Raw genomic sequence first — 14,622 nt, 5'->3', positions numbered from 1 at the left:
TATATACATATATATACACACACTCCCACATACAGTGGTGCCTTGGTTTATGAGCATAATTCATTCTGGTACCATGCTTGAAATCCAAATCCACTCTTAAACCAAAGCAAATTTTCCCATAAGAAATCATTGAAATGCAGACAATTGGTTCCACACCCTGAATAACATGTAAAACAGATGAAACTAACAATGAGAAATAGGTGAATATGTGATATTGTAAGTCTCTGTCCAGTAAAGCAATCAGCAATGGGGAAGGGGTGTGTGTTCAGTAAGGACCAATCATGAAGTTAGAATCACAGAGCTGTGCAGGAGGACAGTGAAACCTTATATAGAGCAGTGTTCATAGCTGGGTGTAAGTGCAGGCACATTATAGCAGGAATGGAGAGGATAGGAAACACAAGGGCTGACAGAGACTGCAGGAAGGAATGAGCAGGGTGTATGTGGGAACGCAGCTATGGAGAGATTACCCCCACAGTCCTGTCCCCTGATGTAAGCCGCAGCCTGAAGTGGACCTGCTATGATTTGGAAGGTGAGGGAGACTTCCTGGGTCAGAGTACAGTGCTGTAGATCCCGCTATGCAGACCATGCCCCTCCCCCACTCCCCCTTCCACCCAGTACAGGGAGCTCTTACACCAAAGCAATGCTCTTAAACCAAATTAGAATTTTGAAAAACTTTGAGCTCTTCTTGCAAAACACTCTTAATCCAAGTTACTCTTAAACCAAGGTACATATATGTACCTTGGTATATATATATATATATATATATATATATATATATATATATATATATATATATATATATGTGTGTGTGTGTGTGTGCAACCCATAGGCCCTTCCATTTTCCACAATAAAGACCAGGCCTTCAGTGAGACAGCAATCCTGCAGTCAGGCCAAAAAACAAGAGCAAAAAGTTTACCCCAATTGCCCTTGTGTGAACGACCCGTCAGCACTTACCTTGTCAGCACCAGCTGCCAGTTGATTTGCTTGTTGACGAGACGGATCAGGCCGGATGGAAGACTGAATGTAGCTGGGCTGTAAATGGAGAAAACAAAGGATCTTATCAAAGTTTCACTAAAGTTAGAAGCAAATGCGCAATCATTACATTTCTGATCAGAACAGATCAGATAAAACGTGAAAAAGGTAAAAAGACCAAAGTGGATTCTTCACCATTTTGACCACATTTTTGCAACAATCTGCCGCTAGTGCGTATGCGCCATGCAGAGCAATTTGTAAGAATGGAGGAGACTTAGGCCGGGTTCACACTGCGTTTTTGCTGTCTGGTTTGCGTATACATTTTTTGGGGGGGATTTTTTTTCAAAAAAGAAATTCAAATCAACTGGTTTGAGAACGTTATATAGATTTGTAAGTTCCTGCAGGACATACAGCAACTGATAAGTACCAGAAGACTTAAAGCGACTCTGTACCCATAATTTGACCCCCCCAAACCACTTGTACCTTCAGATAGCTGTTTTTAATCCAAGATCTGTCCTGGGGTCCGTTCGGCAGGTGATGCAGTTATTGTCCTAAAAAAATACTTTTAAACTTGCAGCCCCGTGCCAAACAGGATTATCTGTGCCCTAACTTTGCACCACCCCTCCATCCCTCCTCCCCACCCTCTTCATCATTAGGAATGCCACTGAAACATTTTCTCCATGCTGAACATTGCACAGGTCCTTAACGATTCAGCCCATGTGCCGTGCTGACACAGGTGGGGAATAGGAGGCAATCTGCCTGGAGCATTCCTAATGATGAGGAGGGTGGGGAGGAGGGACGGAGGGGTGGTGCAAAGTTAGGGCACAGATACTCCCGTTTGGCACGGGGCTTCAAGTTTAAAAGTATTTTTTTAGGACAATAACTGCATCACCTGCCGAACGGACCCCAGTACAGATCTTGGATTAAAAGCAGCTATCCGAAGGTACAAGTGGTTTGGGGGGGGGGGGGGGTCAGATTGTGGGTACAGAGTCACAGATTTTTACAGTAATTTTTTTAGAAGTAAATTACAGATCTATATAACTTTATTTAGAAATAAAAAAAAGTGCCGGAGTACCCCTTTATAGAAATCCTAATTCTTGTAGAATGCAACAATTCCACGCAGTCCTTTTTCTACAGAAACGTTAATATGTGAAAGCGCGAGCAGGGACGAGCCGCATGCCGGCTGCCTAATCTGTTCTGCCTGGGACACCTCATCGATGGCTCGGTAACAGAGACGATGAATCTGGCTGACATCTTTATGCTGAGATTGAGAGTTTTGTGTTCGCAGATAATGGGGCAGTAAAAACTTTTACAACAAGGACATTTTAATATTTCAATGTCGCAATTGTTTTTTAAATAGCTTTTATATTACGCCTAGTGTTTATCTCGTAAAGGAGGAGAATGGGCCGTTCCGTATCAATTATTACTGAAACCTATCTGGCTGGTGGTAAAAGAGCGAAGGCATCCAGAGAGCGCAACGTCCGGAGCAGTGCATTATCAGATCGCAGTCAATAAACGTGTCTGGTGTTCCTTATCCCCTATGGTGACACATCCAGGTTACTGCCCAGCTGCTGCTTTATAGGTTCAGTCATAATACAGACAACATGTATTACCATACACAGAGACCAACAGGGGAGCGTAAGCGGCAAATATCTGGCAGTATCACCACTAAGGCCTCATATGTATGAGGATATAGGATAGGGGATCTGCACTTTAGACCAAGGATAAGGAACCTGCCACCCTCCAGCTGTTGAAAAACTACAACTCCCATCATGCCTGGACAGTATCTAGGCATAATGAGAACTGTAGTTTTGCAAAGGTTGAGGATCCCTGCTTCAGGTAATCATTTGTGTAAAGAGCCTTCTACAAGGACCAACAATTGGGCAATTAAAAGAGAACTCCGGCTGAAAACATGTAACTTCCAAATCAACTGGTGTGATATAGTTATATAGATTTGTAATTTACTGTTTAAAAATCTTCAGTCTTCCAGTACTTATTAGCAGGTGTATGTCCTGCAGGAAGTGGTGCATTCTTTCCAGTCTGACACAGTGCTCTCTGCTGCCACCTCTGTCCATGTCGGGAACTGTCCAGAACAGCAGCAAATCCCCTTAGAAAACCTCTCCTGCTCTGGACAGTTCCTGACATGGACAGAGGTGGCAGCAGAGAGCACTGTGTCAGACTGGAGAGAATACACCACTTCCTACAGGACATACAGCAGCTCATAAGTACTGGAAGACTTGAGATATTCAAGTAAAACCAATTTATAAATCTATAGAACCTTGACACCAGTTGATTTTAAAGAATTTTTTTTCGCCCCTTTAAAAGGGGTACTCCAGAGGAAAAAAATATGTATCAGATCAACTGGTGTCAGAATAGATTTATAAATTATTTCTATTCAAATATCTCAAGTCTTCCAGTACTTATCAGCTGCTGTATGCCCTTTATTCTGTGCATAAGGGAGTGACTACAAATCCCAATGCTTTTCTTTTCTCTCTATTGAAAGCTGCACTAGTCCTAGTATAAGACGTACCTGTACCAGAGAAGCTGCTGGAAGTAATATGCGGGAGCTGTGGGAAATAAATCACACTTTATTTAACCATTTTAAAGGTAAATTCATAAGAAAAAAAAAATCAATTAAAAAAAAACACATTGGCCAAGATTTAGTGAAACCGGTGGCTCCAATAGCTTAAGTCCGGCTTTAGGCCATGTTCACACAGCTAGTTTAAATTTTTAAGCCTTTTTTTAACCTTTTTTTTATTGGGTTGGAAGAGGTGTTTTACCAATAAAAAAAAAAAAAAAAAGACATGATGAGATAAAAAAGGAAGATGGCGGCTAGGGCTATGTCGGAAGAAGCGTGCACGCGTGAAATAGCTGGATACACCCACTATGTAGTTGTCTGACCTGCTGACTGGCATTCGAGTTCTAGGAATAGACCTGCACTTTATGGTGAGTGCCGCTGTCTTCTTTTATTATCCTCATCTTGTGTCTATAGAACGTCTCTGCATTTAGATGAGGTCTTTTGTGAAGATCCAGTCTTATAGCTATGTAAAGTTTATGAGCGGAAATAAGGTTACTCTACAAAGGGTAGGGAGTGCAGAAGCCTGCCATCAACTAGCTGCCTGCTTGGCCGTGGGTAACATCTTGGCTCATTATCTAACACTAAGGGTAGTATTACACAGGCCGATGGGGGCCCGACATTAACTGTAAAGATCTGCTAGATTGGCGCTCGTTTACTGGGCCTATTACATGGGCCGATTATCATTACCGAAGTCCTTGCTTAACTTTATACATTACCTATCCACGCTCCAGGGCTGCTCCTGCGCTCTGCTTCTCACCGGGTCCCACGTGCTGCAGGTTCAGAGCGGCCTGTCTCAGCTGACAGGCCTCTCAGCCAATCACTGGCCGCGGCGGTCCCGGACAGTAATTGGCCGAGTGGCCTGTCAGCTCAGACAGGCTGCTATAAAGCTGCAGCGTGCGGGACCCGGGGGGAAGACAGCAAGAGGAGCCCTGGAGCCTGGATAGGTAATGTATATCGTCAGCGGCTGGCCGTGCACCGCTTTTACACGTAGCGACGCGTGGTCGGCCGATTCAGCTAATTATTGTTCTGTGTAAAATAACCCTTAGTAGAAGAGCTGAAGCCTTGAGAACGGCTAAGGGATGGCAGCCAGCACTCACTATAACACTACATTAGATATATAGGGGCTGTGTGTGCGTCTACATCATACTGTGGGCTCCTCATACTCCGGGGATGGAGACTAGGTTCAGCTTATTATCACGAGGGCCCCTATGATTATCTATTATGGACAATCCTGCACTGGTTATGGCTTCCATCCTGATATAGGGAGGGGAACCAATATATAATAGATAATAATGGAAAATAATCAGAATTAATAAGCATGGAGCGGCTGGTGTTTCATGACTCCCATCATCCCTATCCAGCTGCTGTGTAAGATTAGGACAGATGCCGGCATGACAATGTATTCTGGGCTCAGGATATAAGTGTGGCGGTATACAGCAGGGATAATGGAACAGCCCCGGGTACCTGTAATAGCCTTTGTGAGGACAAATGATGCTCCATGTTCACGGCCACCTCGAGGCTGCAATAAAAACAGGACAATTACACAGCGGGAGACTACGGCAGGTCACAAATCTGTCATGTAATACTGCGAGCGGCTCTTACACCGCCAACTACTGAGCTGTGTGTGCAGGGCCTGCTAATGGCCGCCCCATGTATTAGGGATTATTGTTCAGCAGTATATAGCAGTCATGTCTGCACACACCTTATTGTACAGCACTGCGGAATAGGGGAGCGCTACACAAACAGCCATCTCTCTATATATAAAGGGCCAACATATTCCGCAGCACAAAAACCCAACTAAGTACTGGTACTGCATATCATTATAATAATACCTTATTATAATACCTAATTAATAATAATAATAAACCTAATTATAATAATACCTAATAATCTAATCTATAGTCAAAAGACACATGTAAAAAATATAATTCGCCCAACTGATTTTGAAGCAACGATTTGGTTTTTATAACGATCAGCGCTTAGATGAATAAATCGTTAGAAAAATCTTTTTTAAGATAACTTAAGCCCATCTCACACATAGGGTGAGTATTTGAAAGCCAGAATTATTTACTCACCGATAATTCGTTTTTCATGAGTCCATCATGACAGCACCACCTGGAGATTGATCCCCATTAGTCCTAATAGGAACAGGAAGCACAAGAGATTAAAAGGAGCCCCTCCCCGCTTCACCCTCAGTGTTTATCAATTACTATTTACATAGCACCAACGCCAATATAACACTAAGGGAGGGTAATAAATGGGGTGCTGTCATGATGGACTCATGAAAAACGAATTATCGGTGAGTAAATAATTCTGGCTTTTCAGAGCGTCCAGTCATGACAGCACCACCTGGAGACATACCAGATAATCCATTTAGGGAGGGACTACAGCATGCAGCACTTTTCGCCCGAAGGATAGATCTTGAGACGAGGCCACATTTAGTTTGTAGTGACGATAAAAGGTATGTGGTGATGACCACGTTGCCGCCCTGCAGATCTGCTCAAGTGAGGCTGCAGCTTTTTCTGCCCAGGAGACCGATACTGCTCTGGTGGAATGAGCTTTAAGTTTGTCAGGAGCTTCTTTACCGGAAGATTTATAGGCTTCTGATATGGCGGATTTTATCCACCTGGCTATGGATGCTTTAGAAGCCTTTTTACCTCTATTCGGACCCTGGAACTGTAGGAGTAGATTCGAGTCTTTTCTCCAATCTTCAGTAGCTTGAAGATAGGCAATTACTGCTCTGCGAACATCCAGAGTGTGGAGGCGAGCTTCTTTAGCGTTCTTAGGCGGATCGCAGAATGAAGGGAGAACTATATCTTGTGATCGGTGGAAATCTGTGACAACTTTGGGTAAAAAGGAAGGGTTTAGTTTGAGGATTACCCTATCCTCTAGGACAGTTAGGTATGGTTGCTCTATAGAGAGTGCTTGTAGTTCACAGACTCTCCTTGCAGAAGTAATTGCAATTAGAAATACAGTTTTTATAGTCAAAAATTTTGTAGACAATTCACTAAGAGGCTCAAAGGGTTGTTGAGTCAAAGCTTGAAGTACCAGGTTGAGGTCCCAAGGAGGAGTAAGGTTGGAAATCTTGGGTTTTAGCCTCGATACGGCCCGAAAAAACCTCTTGACCCACCTATGGTCTGCAATAGGGGAGTCAAAAAAACATCCTAACGCTGATACTTGTACCTTAAGCGTACTTAGTGAAAGTCCTTTGTCAAGACCTGCTTGGAGAAAATCCAAGATTTGGGGTATATTTGGCTTGAGAGGATCGGGAGTTGCTTCTTTACACCAAGAGCAAAATCTCCTCCAATATTTAAGGTAAATCGAAGAGGTGACTTCTTTTTTACTCTTCAACATGGTATCAATTACCTTCGAGGAAAGGCCTTTACGGGTCAGGAAGGACTTTTCAATAGCCATGCTGCAAGATGGAGTTGTTGTATCCCTTGGTGATTGAGAGGGCCCTGGACGAGGAGATCTGTCCTTTGTGGCAGTCTGATGGGACCTTCTACTGCTAGTCTTTTTAACAGGCAAAACCAGCTCCTTTTTGGCCAGACTGGAGCGACAAAGATCACTTGTGTTTGGCTTATCAGGATCTTTTGAAGGGCCTTCCCTAGCAGGGGAAACGGAGGGAATGCGTACGCCAGATGGAACGACCATGGTTGTATTAGAGCATCCACTGCCTCTGGTCTTTCCTCTGGATTTAGGGAGAAGAAACGGTCTGCTTTCTTGTTCTTTTGTGTTGCAAAGAGGTCCACTTCTGGAACTCCCCACCTTTCTGTAAGGTTTAGAAACACCTCCTGATTTAGGCTCCATTCTCCTGGAAGGACCCTCTTCCGACTGAGATAATCTGCCTTCACGTTGTCTGAGCCTTTCAGATGGACCGCTGAGATGGACTGAAGATGGAGTTCCGCCCAGTTGAAGATCTTTTGAGACATCTTTTGTAGGAGAGAGTGGCGTGTTCCGCCCTGGTGGTTTATGAAGGCTACTGTTGTCGCATTGTCGGAGTAAAGTTTTACGTTTTTTTGATGAAGGAGATGTTCCGCCTGTTTCAACGCTTTGAAGACGGCTTTTAGTTCTCTCAGGTTTGAGGAGGCGCATCTCGTTTTTTCCGACCACTGCCCTTGAAGATAAAGGTCTTGCACGTGGGCTCCCCATCCCCACTGACTGGCGTCTGTGGTGAGTGTCACTATCTGCGGAGGAAACCATAGAAGACCTTTTGTTAGATTTTTTTCTTTTAACCACCAGGTTAACGACGCTTTCACCTGTATTAACACCGACATCTTTGAATCTAGGGATGATTGTTGTCGATTCCAGGATTTCAGGATATGCGCTTGGAGGACCCTTGAATGGCTCTGACACCAGGGCACCGCCGGTATGCAAGATGTCATGGACCCCAGTACCGACATTGCTTCTCTGATTGTTGTTGTTTTCTTTCTGGAAAATTTCCTGAATTTGTCCAGGAGTGACACTACTTTTTCCCGAGGGAGAAAGGTCATCTGTTGATTTGTATCCAACAACATTCCGAGAAACTTCTTCAGGTGGGAAGGGACCAGATCTGACTTCTGTAGATTCACAATCCACCCTAAATCCTGGAGACAAGAGATGGTGAGTGAGATGTGAACATTTAACTGATCTTTGGACTGTGCTACAAGGAGCAGGTCGTCGAGGTAAGGGATTATTGTCACCCCCTGAAGTCTGAGGTGAGCTACGGCCTCCACCATTATCTTCGTAAAAATACGAGGAGCCGAGGCTATCCCAAAGGGTAGCGCCTTGAATTGATAATGGTGAGTGACTCCTTTGTGAACAACAGCAAACCTTAGATATTTTTGGTGGTTTTCGTGAATGGGAATGTGGAAATACGCATCTTTGAGATCTATTGTGGCCAACCAGGCTCCTTTGGTTATCAGGGGAATAGCTGATTTCAGAGTCTCCATCTTGAACCTCTTGTAAGTAATAACTTTGTTGAGAGGTTTGAGGTTTATGATTGTCCTGAAAGCTCCATTTGGCTTTTGTACTAGAAATAAGCGAGAATAATGGCCCATTTTTAATTGAGCCTCGGGAACTTGGACAATGGCATTCAGGGATAGAAGCTCTGATACCCCTTGCCACAGACGCTCGTTTGACAAGTCTGATCCGAGAGAGGTAGTACAGAATTTTAGAGGAGGGAGGTCTGAAAATTCTATTTTGTAGCCCCATTCTAGTGTTGACAATATGAAGGGGTTTGATGTTATCTTTTCCCATTGATGGTAAAAATGGGATAGCCTCCCCCCTACAGGCAACGTGTCATTGTTTTTTGTCTGAAGGTTTGGGGTTGTGAGAAGACTCTCTCCCCTTACCTCCTTTGGGATAGCTCCACCTTCCTGTCTTGCCTTTACCCTTGAAGCTTTGGTATGTGTTTTGTCTGAAGGAACGAAAATTTTGTTTACCTTTCGGCTTCTTCTCGTTCGGGAAATCCTTTTTCTTGTCAGCGGCCTTCTCTAGGATGGAGTCAAGGGCGGGACCAAACACAAACGAACCTTCAAATGGAACAGCACAAAGTTTGGTTTTAGAAATATTGTCTCCTTGCCAGCTCTTTAACCAAAGTGCTCTCCTAGCAGCATTGGTTAAAGCGGCTGCTTTAGCTGCGAACCTAATGGATTCTGCTGACACATCCACTAGAAAAGCTGTAGCAAGCTTTAACATGGGAACCGCTTTGAGAATTTCTTCTCTAGGTGTTTTGTTTTGCAACTGGCCTTCCAATTCTTCCAACCATTCAAAAAGAGACCTAGCTGCACTAGTGGCAGCTATATTAGGGTTAAGGGCTGCCGCAGAGGAATCCCAGGCCCTACGCAGTAAACCATCCATCTTCCTGTCCATGGTGTCTCTAAGCTGAGAGGCATCCTCAAAAGGAAGAGAGATCTTTTTAACCACCTTGGCTACCTGGACATCAATATTTGGAGTCTCAGTCCATAGTTTCACATCACTTTCATCAAAAGGGAATCTTGCTCTAAATTCTTTAGGAATTTGCAGCCTTTTTTCGGGGTCATGCCACTCATCTAATACAAGATTCTTTATACTCTCATGGACAGGAAAGACACGCTTTTTCATGGGCCTGAGCCCTGCAAACATCTGGTCTTGTTTATTTGTAGGGACCTGCACATCTTTGATATCCATGGTATTCCTTATAGCAGTCAGAAGAATATCAGTATCCTCAGCAGAAAAATAAAACCTTTTAGGCTCTTGGTAGGTTTCTTGTACTATTTCTAACTCCTCATGATCAGATTTGTCTTCTGCAGATAATATTTGTTCCTCTGAATCAGAATCAGATATTATAATGCGTCTAGATTTTTTAGGGGGAGGCTCAGGGGACTGAGACCTGTCTTTCGCCAGGGCCGCAGAAACCGTGGCTTTAACCTCCTTATTGATCATCTCCCGGAGTTCGTTCACCAATGATGGTGACTCCTGTCTCAGGATATTAGATGTGCATGCCTTACAAAGGGGTTTGTTGTAACCTTCGGCCAGACTCTCCTTACATATACCACAGCTTCTTACAGGTGGCTCCTTGTCTCCCTACGGGAGAGAAGGAGTACATTAGTACATGCTACATCAAAAAAAAAGTAAGTGAACCCAAGGGTCAGTTACTCACTGGGCATGCCGAAGAGGCCCACACCACAGATTCAGGGCGGGAGGCGTCCATCATAGCAGTCAGGACAGACAAAGAGGATGCAGGAGTGTTCTCTCTTACCTTAAGTAGTCTATCAGCCTCAGACCAGCTTGAATCTGGCGCCAAACACAGGCGTTTCCACGCCCCCCAGCATCCCCAGTCACTGGCTGGCCGGTGTGCGGCGCCATCTTGGGGGCGGGACTTCCGGTCCCGGCATGCCGTGCGCGACGCGAAACGGCGTGACGTCATGCGTCACGCACGGCGGCACGGCCCGGAACGAGCCAGGGGAGACACACGCGTGTACCCGAGGCCCGGCAAACTTACCTACCCGCCGCCTAAACTCCCAGAGCGCAGCAGCGGGCAATCATGGGACCAGGAGGCGCAGGCATCCATCATCCGCGCGACCCGATGCGAGCAAACGAGGAGGGGAGAAGACAGATTCGGCCGACCCCGCTCGCCTGGCATCCACCACACTGATCCAGTAGCCAGCCCCCCGGACCAGGAGAGGTAAGAACCTCTGTGTGCTTCGTCCTGAATAGGAACAGGAAAAACACTGAGGGTGAAGCGGGGAGGGGCTCCTTTTAACCTCTTGTGCTTCCTGTTCCTATTAGGACTAATGGGGATCAATCTCCAGGTGGTGCTGTCATGACTGGACGCTCTGAAAAGACTGTTTACATGAAGCGATCTGTGAATTTTTAGCGAACGACCAACAACGATTTGAGAACATGTTGAAAGATCACAATGAATGCGTTCTCGCTCGTTGCTTGATCGTTTAATGTGTTTACACGAACCGATTATCGCTCAAATGTGATCGTTATTGCGAAAATTCAAACGATAATCGTTCTAAATAAACGCACCATAAGGGCAGACAACGATCCAATAAGAAATTGTTAATCGTTTAGTGCTGACATCAACATCATTGTTTATCGTTCAGGGTAATTCCACATCGTTCCCAACTAGCGACAACTCTGTGTAATGCTGCGTTCACACAGAGAGATATATCTCACAGATTTTTGCAGCCAAAGCCGGGAATGGATTTGAAAAGAGAAGAGAAATCTCAGTCTTTCCTTTATGACCCTTTCTCTGTTTACAGTCAGTTCCTGGCTAATATAATGAACGATTTTAGGTTAACGATAAACAATCTAGTTTGCGATCATTTTCATTGTTAATGGTTAAAATTGGCTTTGTCTAATGCTGCGTTAACACGGAACGATTATCGCGCAAATTTGCACAATAACGGTCAAATTCGAACGATAATCGTACGTGTAGACGCAGCAAACGATCAAGTGATGAGCGAGAAATAGTTCATTTTGATCTTTGAACATGTTCTCAAATCATCGCTGGTCGTTCGCAAAAAAAATCGCAGGCTTAAGCAAACGCAAAACGATTTTTCCGTACGATATATCGTTCTGTCTAAACGCTGATTGTTATTAAAAAAAAAAAAACGTTACTTTGAAATCGTTAATCGTATTGGCGAATTATCGCTCCGTGTAAACGCAGCATAAGGGTCCATTTACACAGAAAGATTTGACAGATTATCTGCCAAAGATTTGAAGCCAAAACCAGGAACAGACTATAAACAGGGTCATAAAGGAAAGACTGAGATTTCTCCTCTTTTCAAATCCACTCCTGGCTTTGGCTTCAAATCTTTGGCAAATACTATGTCAGATAATCTTTCTTGTAAATGGACCCTAAAGGCCATATTAAATGTCTGTATTTGGGCAATTACCGACCGTTCTGGACGATAATTGCTTGGTGTACTAGGGCTTGTTGAAAAGACCATCACTTTGAACATCGTGATCTTTCGACACAATCAGCCGACATGCACAGTGTTGCTTTACAACATGTGCTAATACAGTAAAGGGGTATCAGCCTGAACAGGCGGTAATCGGCCAAGAAAGGTCTAATAGGGCCTTAGGTGTTCTCTGTCCTCCTGTATAGTCTTCAGTGACTTCAGGAAGGATACAAGAACTTTTCTTCATATTATTTGTATTCTTCCATGTAGATGAGGCCCATGGAGGTAACCCTCTCTGCGGTGGCAGCCCCGTGTCTGTATATAAAGTATACAGTGTATAAAGTGTGGCGTCTCCTCCATGTTTAAACTGTCGAAGCCCTGATGCTGTATACAGCCGTGTTCTGCTCTTACTGTGCCCCTCAACCCTGGCCCCGCTGGCACCTTTCAGGTCTCCGCCTTTACCATGGCACCTGGCAAGAGGTCCCAAGGATATAGAAAGGGTTGTCTGTCTTTCACCCACTGGTCGTTGGCCGGCAGCACCTCCCCAGGGTTCAGCCACATCCTGAGCAGCAGGGAAGCAGCTTCTAACTCCGGCCAAGTGTCGCCCATGGTGTCGGTGGAGAGTCAGGAGGCCCCTATACACTTTATAATGACTTTATTTAGGCCCCCTATAGCTTCTAACCAATCGTAGCCTGTTGCTGTCATCTCTTCTCCTCCAAAGTCTCAAATGACCCAGATGGAAGCTACAGAGATATTCTATCACGTTATCATTTCTATCTCAGACACGTAACACCCTAGCAATAGCAACCATGGTGTTTAGGTAGTTAGACAAAAGGAGGGGTGCTCCCCATTGTTATCCCGCCAAGTTCTGGTTTCATTTGTGTATGAAAATAGTGACAAAACTGGACCAGCAGTGAGAGTGATGCTGATAGCCAGGATGTAGGATTACACCTCAGGTCATTAAAATAAATGGCTGACAGCTAGGGAAGGGTTTTCAAGGACTTTTTCTTCGATGGATTATGCTTATGACAGGTTATTAATATCAGAACGGTGGAGGCCCAGCACCAATCAGATGAATTCTACAGCCACAGCGCCTGCAAATACGAAGAGACATGAAAGCGTACAGCTCTGTACATGGTGATGCCAGAGGGATTCTCATGGTTAGTCTCTCTGCTATTACTAGAAGGCGCTGTAGGCGAGGAGGGGCGGACGATGTAGGTTGGGAGGGACGGACGCTGTCAGGCGCTGTAGGTTCGGAGGGACGGGCGCTGTCAGGCGCTGTAGGTTCGGAGGGACGGGCGCTGTCAGGCGCTGTAGGTTCGGAGGGACGGGCGCTGTCAGGCGCTGTAGGTTCGGAGGGACGGGCGCTGTCAGGCGCTGTAGGTTCGGAGGGACGGACGCTGTCAGGCGCTGTAGGTTGGGAGGGACGGACGCTGTCAGGCGCTGTAGGTTGGGAGGGACGGACGCTGTCAGGCGCTGTAGGTTGGGAGGGACGGACGCTGTAGGTTGGGAGGGACGGACGCTGTCAGGCGCTGTAGGTTGGGAGGGACGGACGCTGTCAGGCGCTGTAGGTTGGGAGGGACGGACGCTGTCAGGCGCTGTAGGTTGGGAGGGACGGACGCTGTCAGGCGCTGTAGGTTGGGAGGGACGGACGCTGTCAGGCGCTGTAGGTTGGGAGGGACGGACGCTGTCAGGCGCTGTAGGTTGGGAGGGACGGACGCTGTCAGGCGCTGTAGGTTGGGAGGGACGGACGCTGTCAGGCGCTGTAGGTTGGGAGGGACGGACGCTGTCAGGCGCTGTAGGTTGGGAGGGACGGAAGCTGTCAGGCGCTGTAGGTTGGGAGGGACGGACGCTGTCAGGCGCTGTAGGTTGGGAGGGACGGACGCTGTCAGGCGCTGTAGGTTGGGAGGGACGGACGCTGTCAGGCGCTGTAGGTTGGGAGGGACGGACGCTGTCAGGCACATTAGCAGGATCCCAGGTAGCACACCCCTCACATCTGGTATACACCATCCTCCATTCTATATACTGCAGCAGTGATCCCATCAGCAGCACCTAACTCAGTACACCATGCTGCTGTGGGACTACAACCCCCAGCTATAGGCTGTTACTGAGGAGTAATAAGCAGGTGTCCTCCCCCAGTGCTGTGCTACGTGTCCTGTGCCCTCCACCTGTGTGCTGTCACCCCCAGACACAGCTCCATCACAGCCCCCGACTCCCCCCTCATAGCACCCCCGCCGGCCCCTCACCTGCACATCGGGCTCCGGGGGCCACTCTGTGTTTATTAGCAAATCGTACAGAATGTTATCTTCACTATTCGCGCTGGCAGCCGTGTCCATAGGCGCCGCCATCTTTACTGAGGGAAAAGGAATTGATAGCTACGGCGGCCGGGGAGGGTCATACAGCGCGCGCTCCGCACTTCAGAGACAGAGGACACCACGTGACAGCGGCCGCTGCGGCTCTAGTGTGCACAGTGCGCTTTACTACCGTGTGTTACCTGCTATGCTATAGGAAAGGGGTGAATTTTTTTTTTATAAAAATAATGAAAACCATCTGACCTGATTATTTATTTTATTATTTGTTTATTTATTTATATGTTTGTTTTACATTGACAGGCAGCAGTAGTGAGCAACACGGCCCCTCTGCTGCCACCAGTGGCTGAGTCAGGAACTGCATGGCTGTTTAAAGGGGTACTGATTT

The 14,622-nt window shown here is 46.1% G+C and overlaps 1 protein-coding gene across 2 annotated transcripts in view; it reads right to left on the bottom strand.

The window, feature by feature from the left end:
• NBAS (NBAS subunit of NRZ tethering complex) overlaps positions 1–14,300 on the bottom strand; it is a 445,751-nt gene extending 431,451 nt beyond the window's left edge. For both annotated transcript variants that reach the window (XM_069973153.1, XM_069973154.1), the window contains exons 1-4: positions 14,172–14,300; positions 5,015–5,069; positions 3,503–3,539; positions 955–1,032 (exon numbers count right to left, since the gene is read on the bottom strand). In XM_069973153.1, the coding sequence (XP_069829254.1) occupies positions 955–1,032; positions 3,503–3,539; positions 5,015–5,069; positions 14,172–14,273 (272 nt within the window). In that variant the 5' untranslated portion in view covers positions 14,274–14,300. The remainder of the gene's footprint in view (positions 1–954; positions 1,033–3,502; positions 3,540–5,014; positions 5,070–14,171) is intronic.
• Between the last annotated feature and the right edge of the window lie 322 nt (positions 14,301–14,622).

Source organism: Dendropsophus ebraccatus, chromosome 6 (assembly GCF_027789765.1).
Source record: "Dendropsophus ebraccatus isolate aDenEbr1 chromosome 6, aDenEbr1.pat, whole genome shotgun sequence".
Classification (NCBI taxonomy): Eukaryota; Metazoa; Chordata; class Amphibia; order Anura; family Hylidae; genus Dendropsophus; species Dendropsophus ebraccatus.
This window is presented reverse-complemented; position numbering and strand designations above follow the sequence as displayed.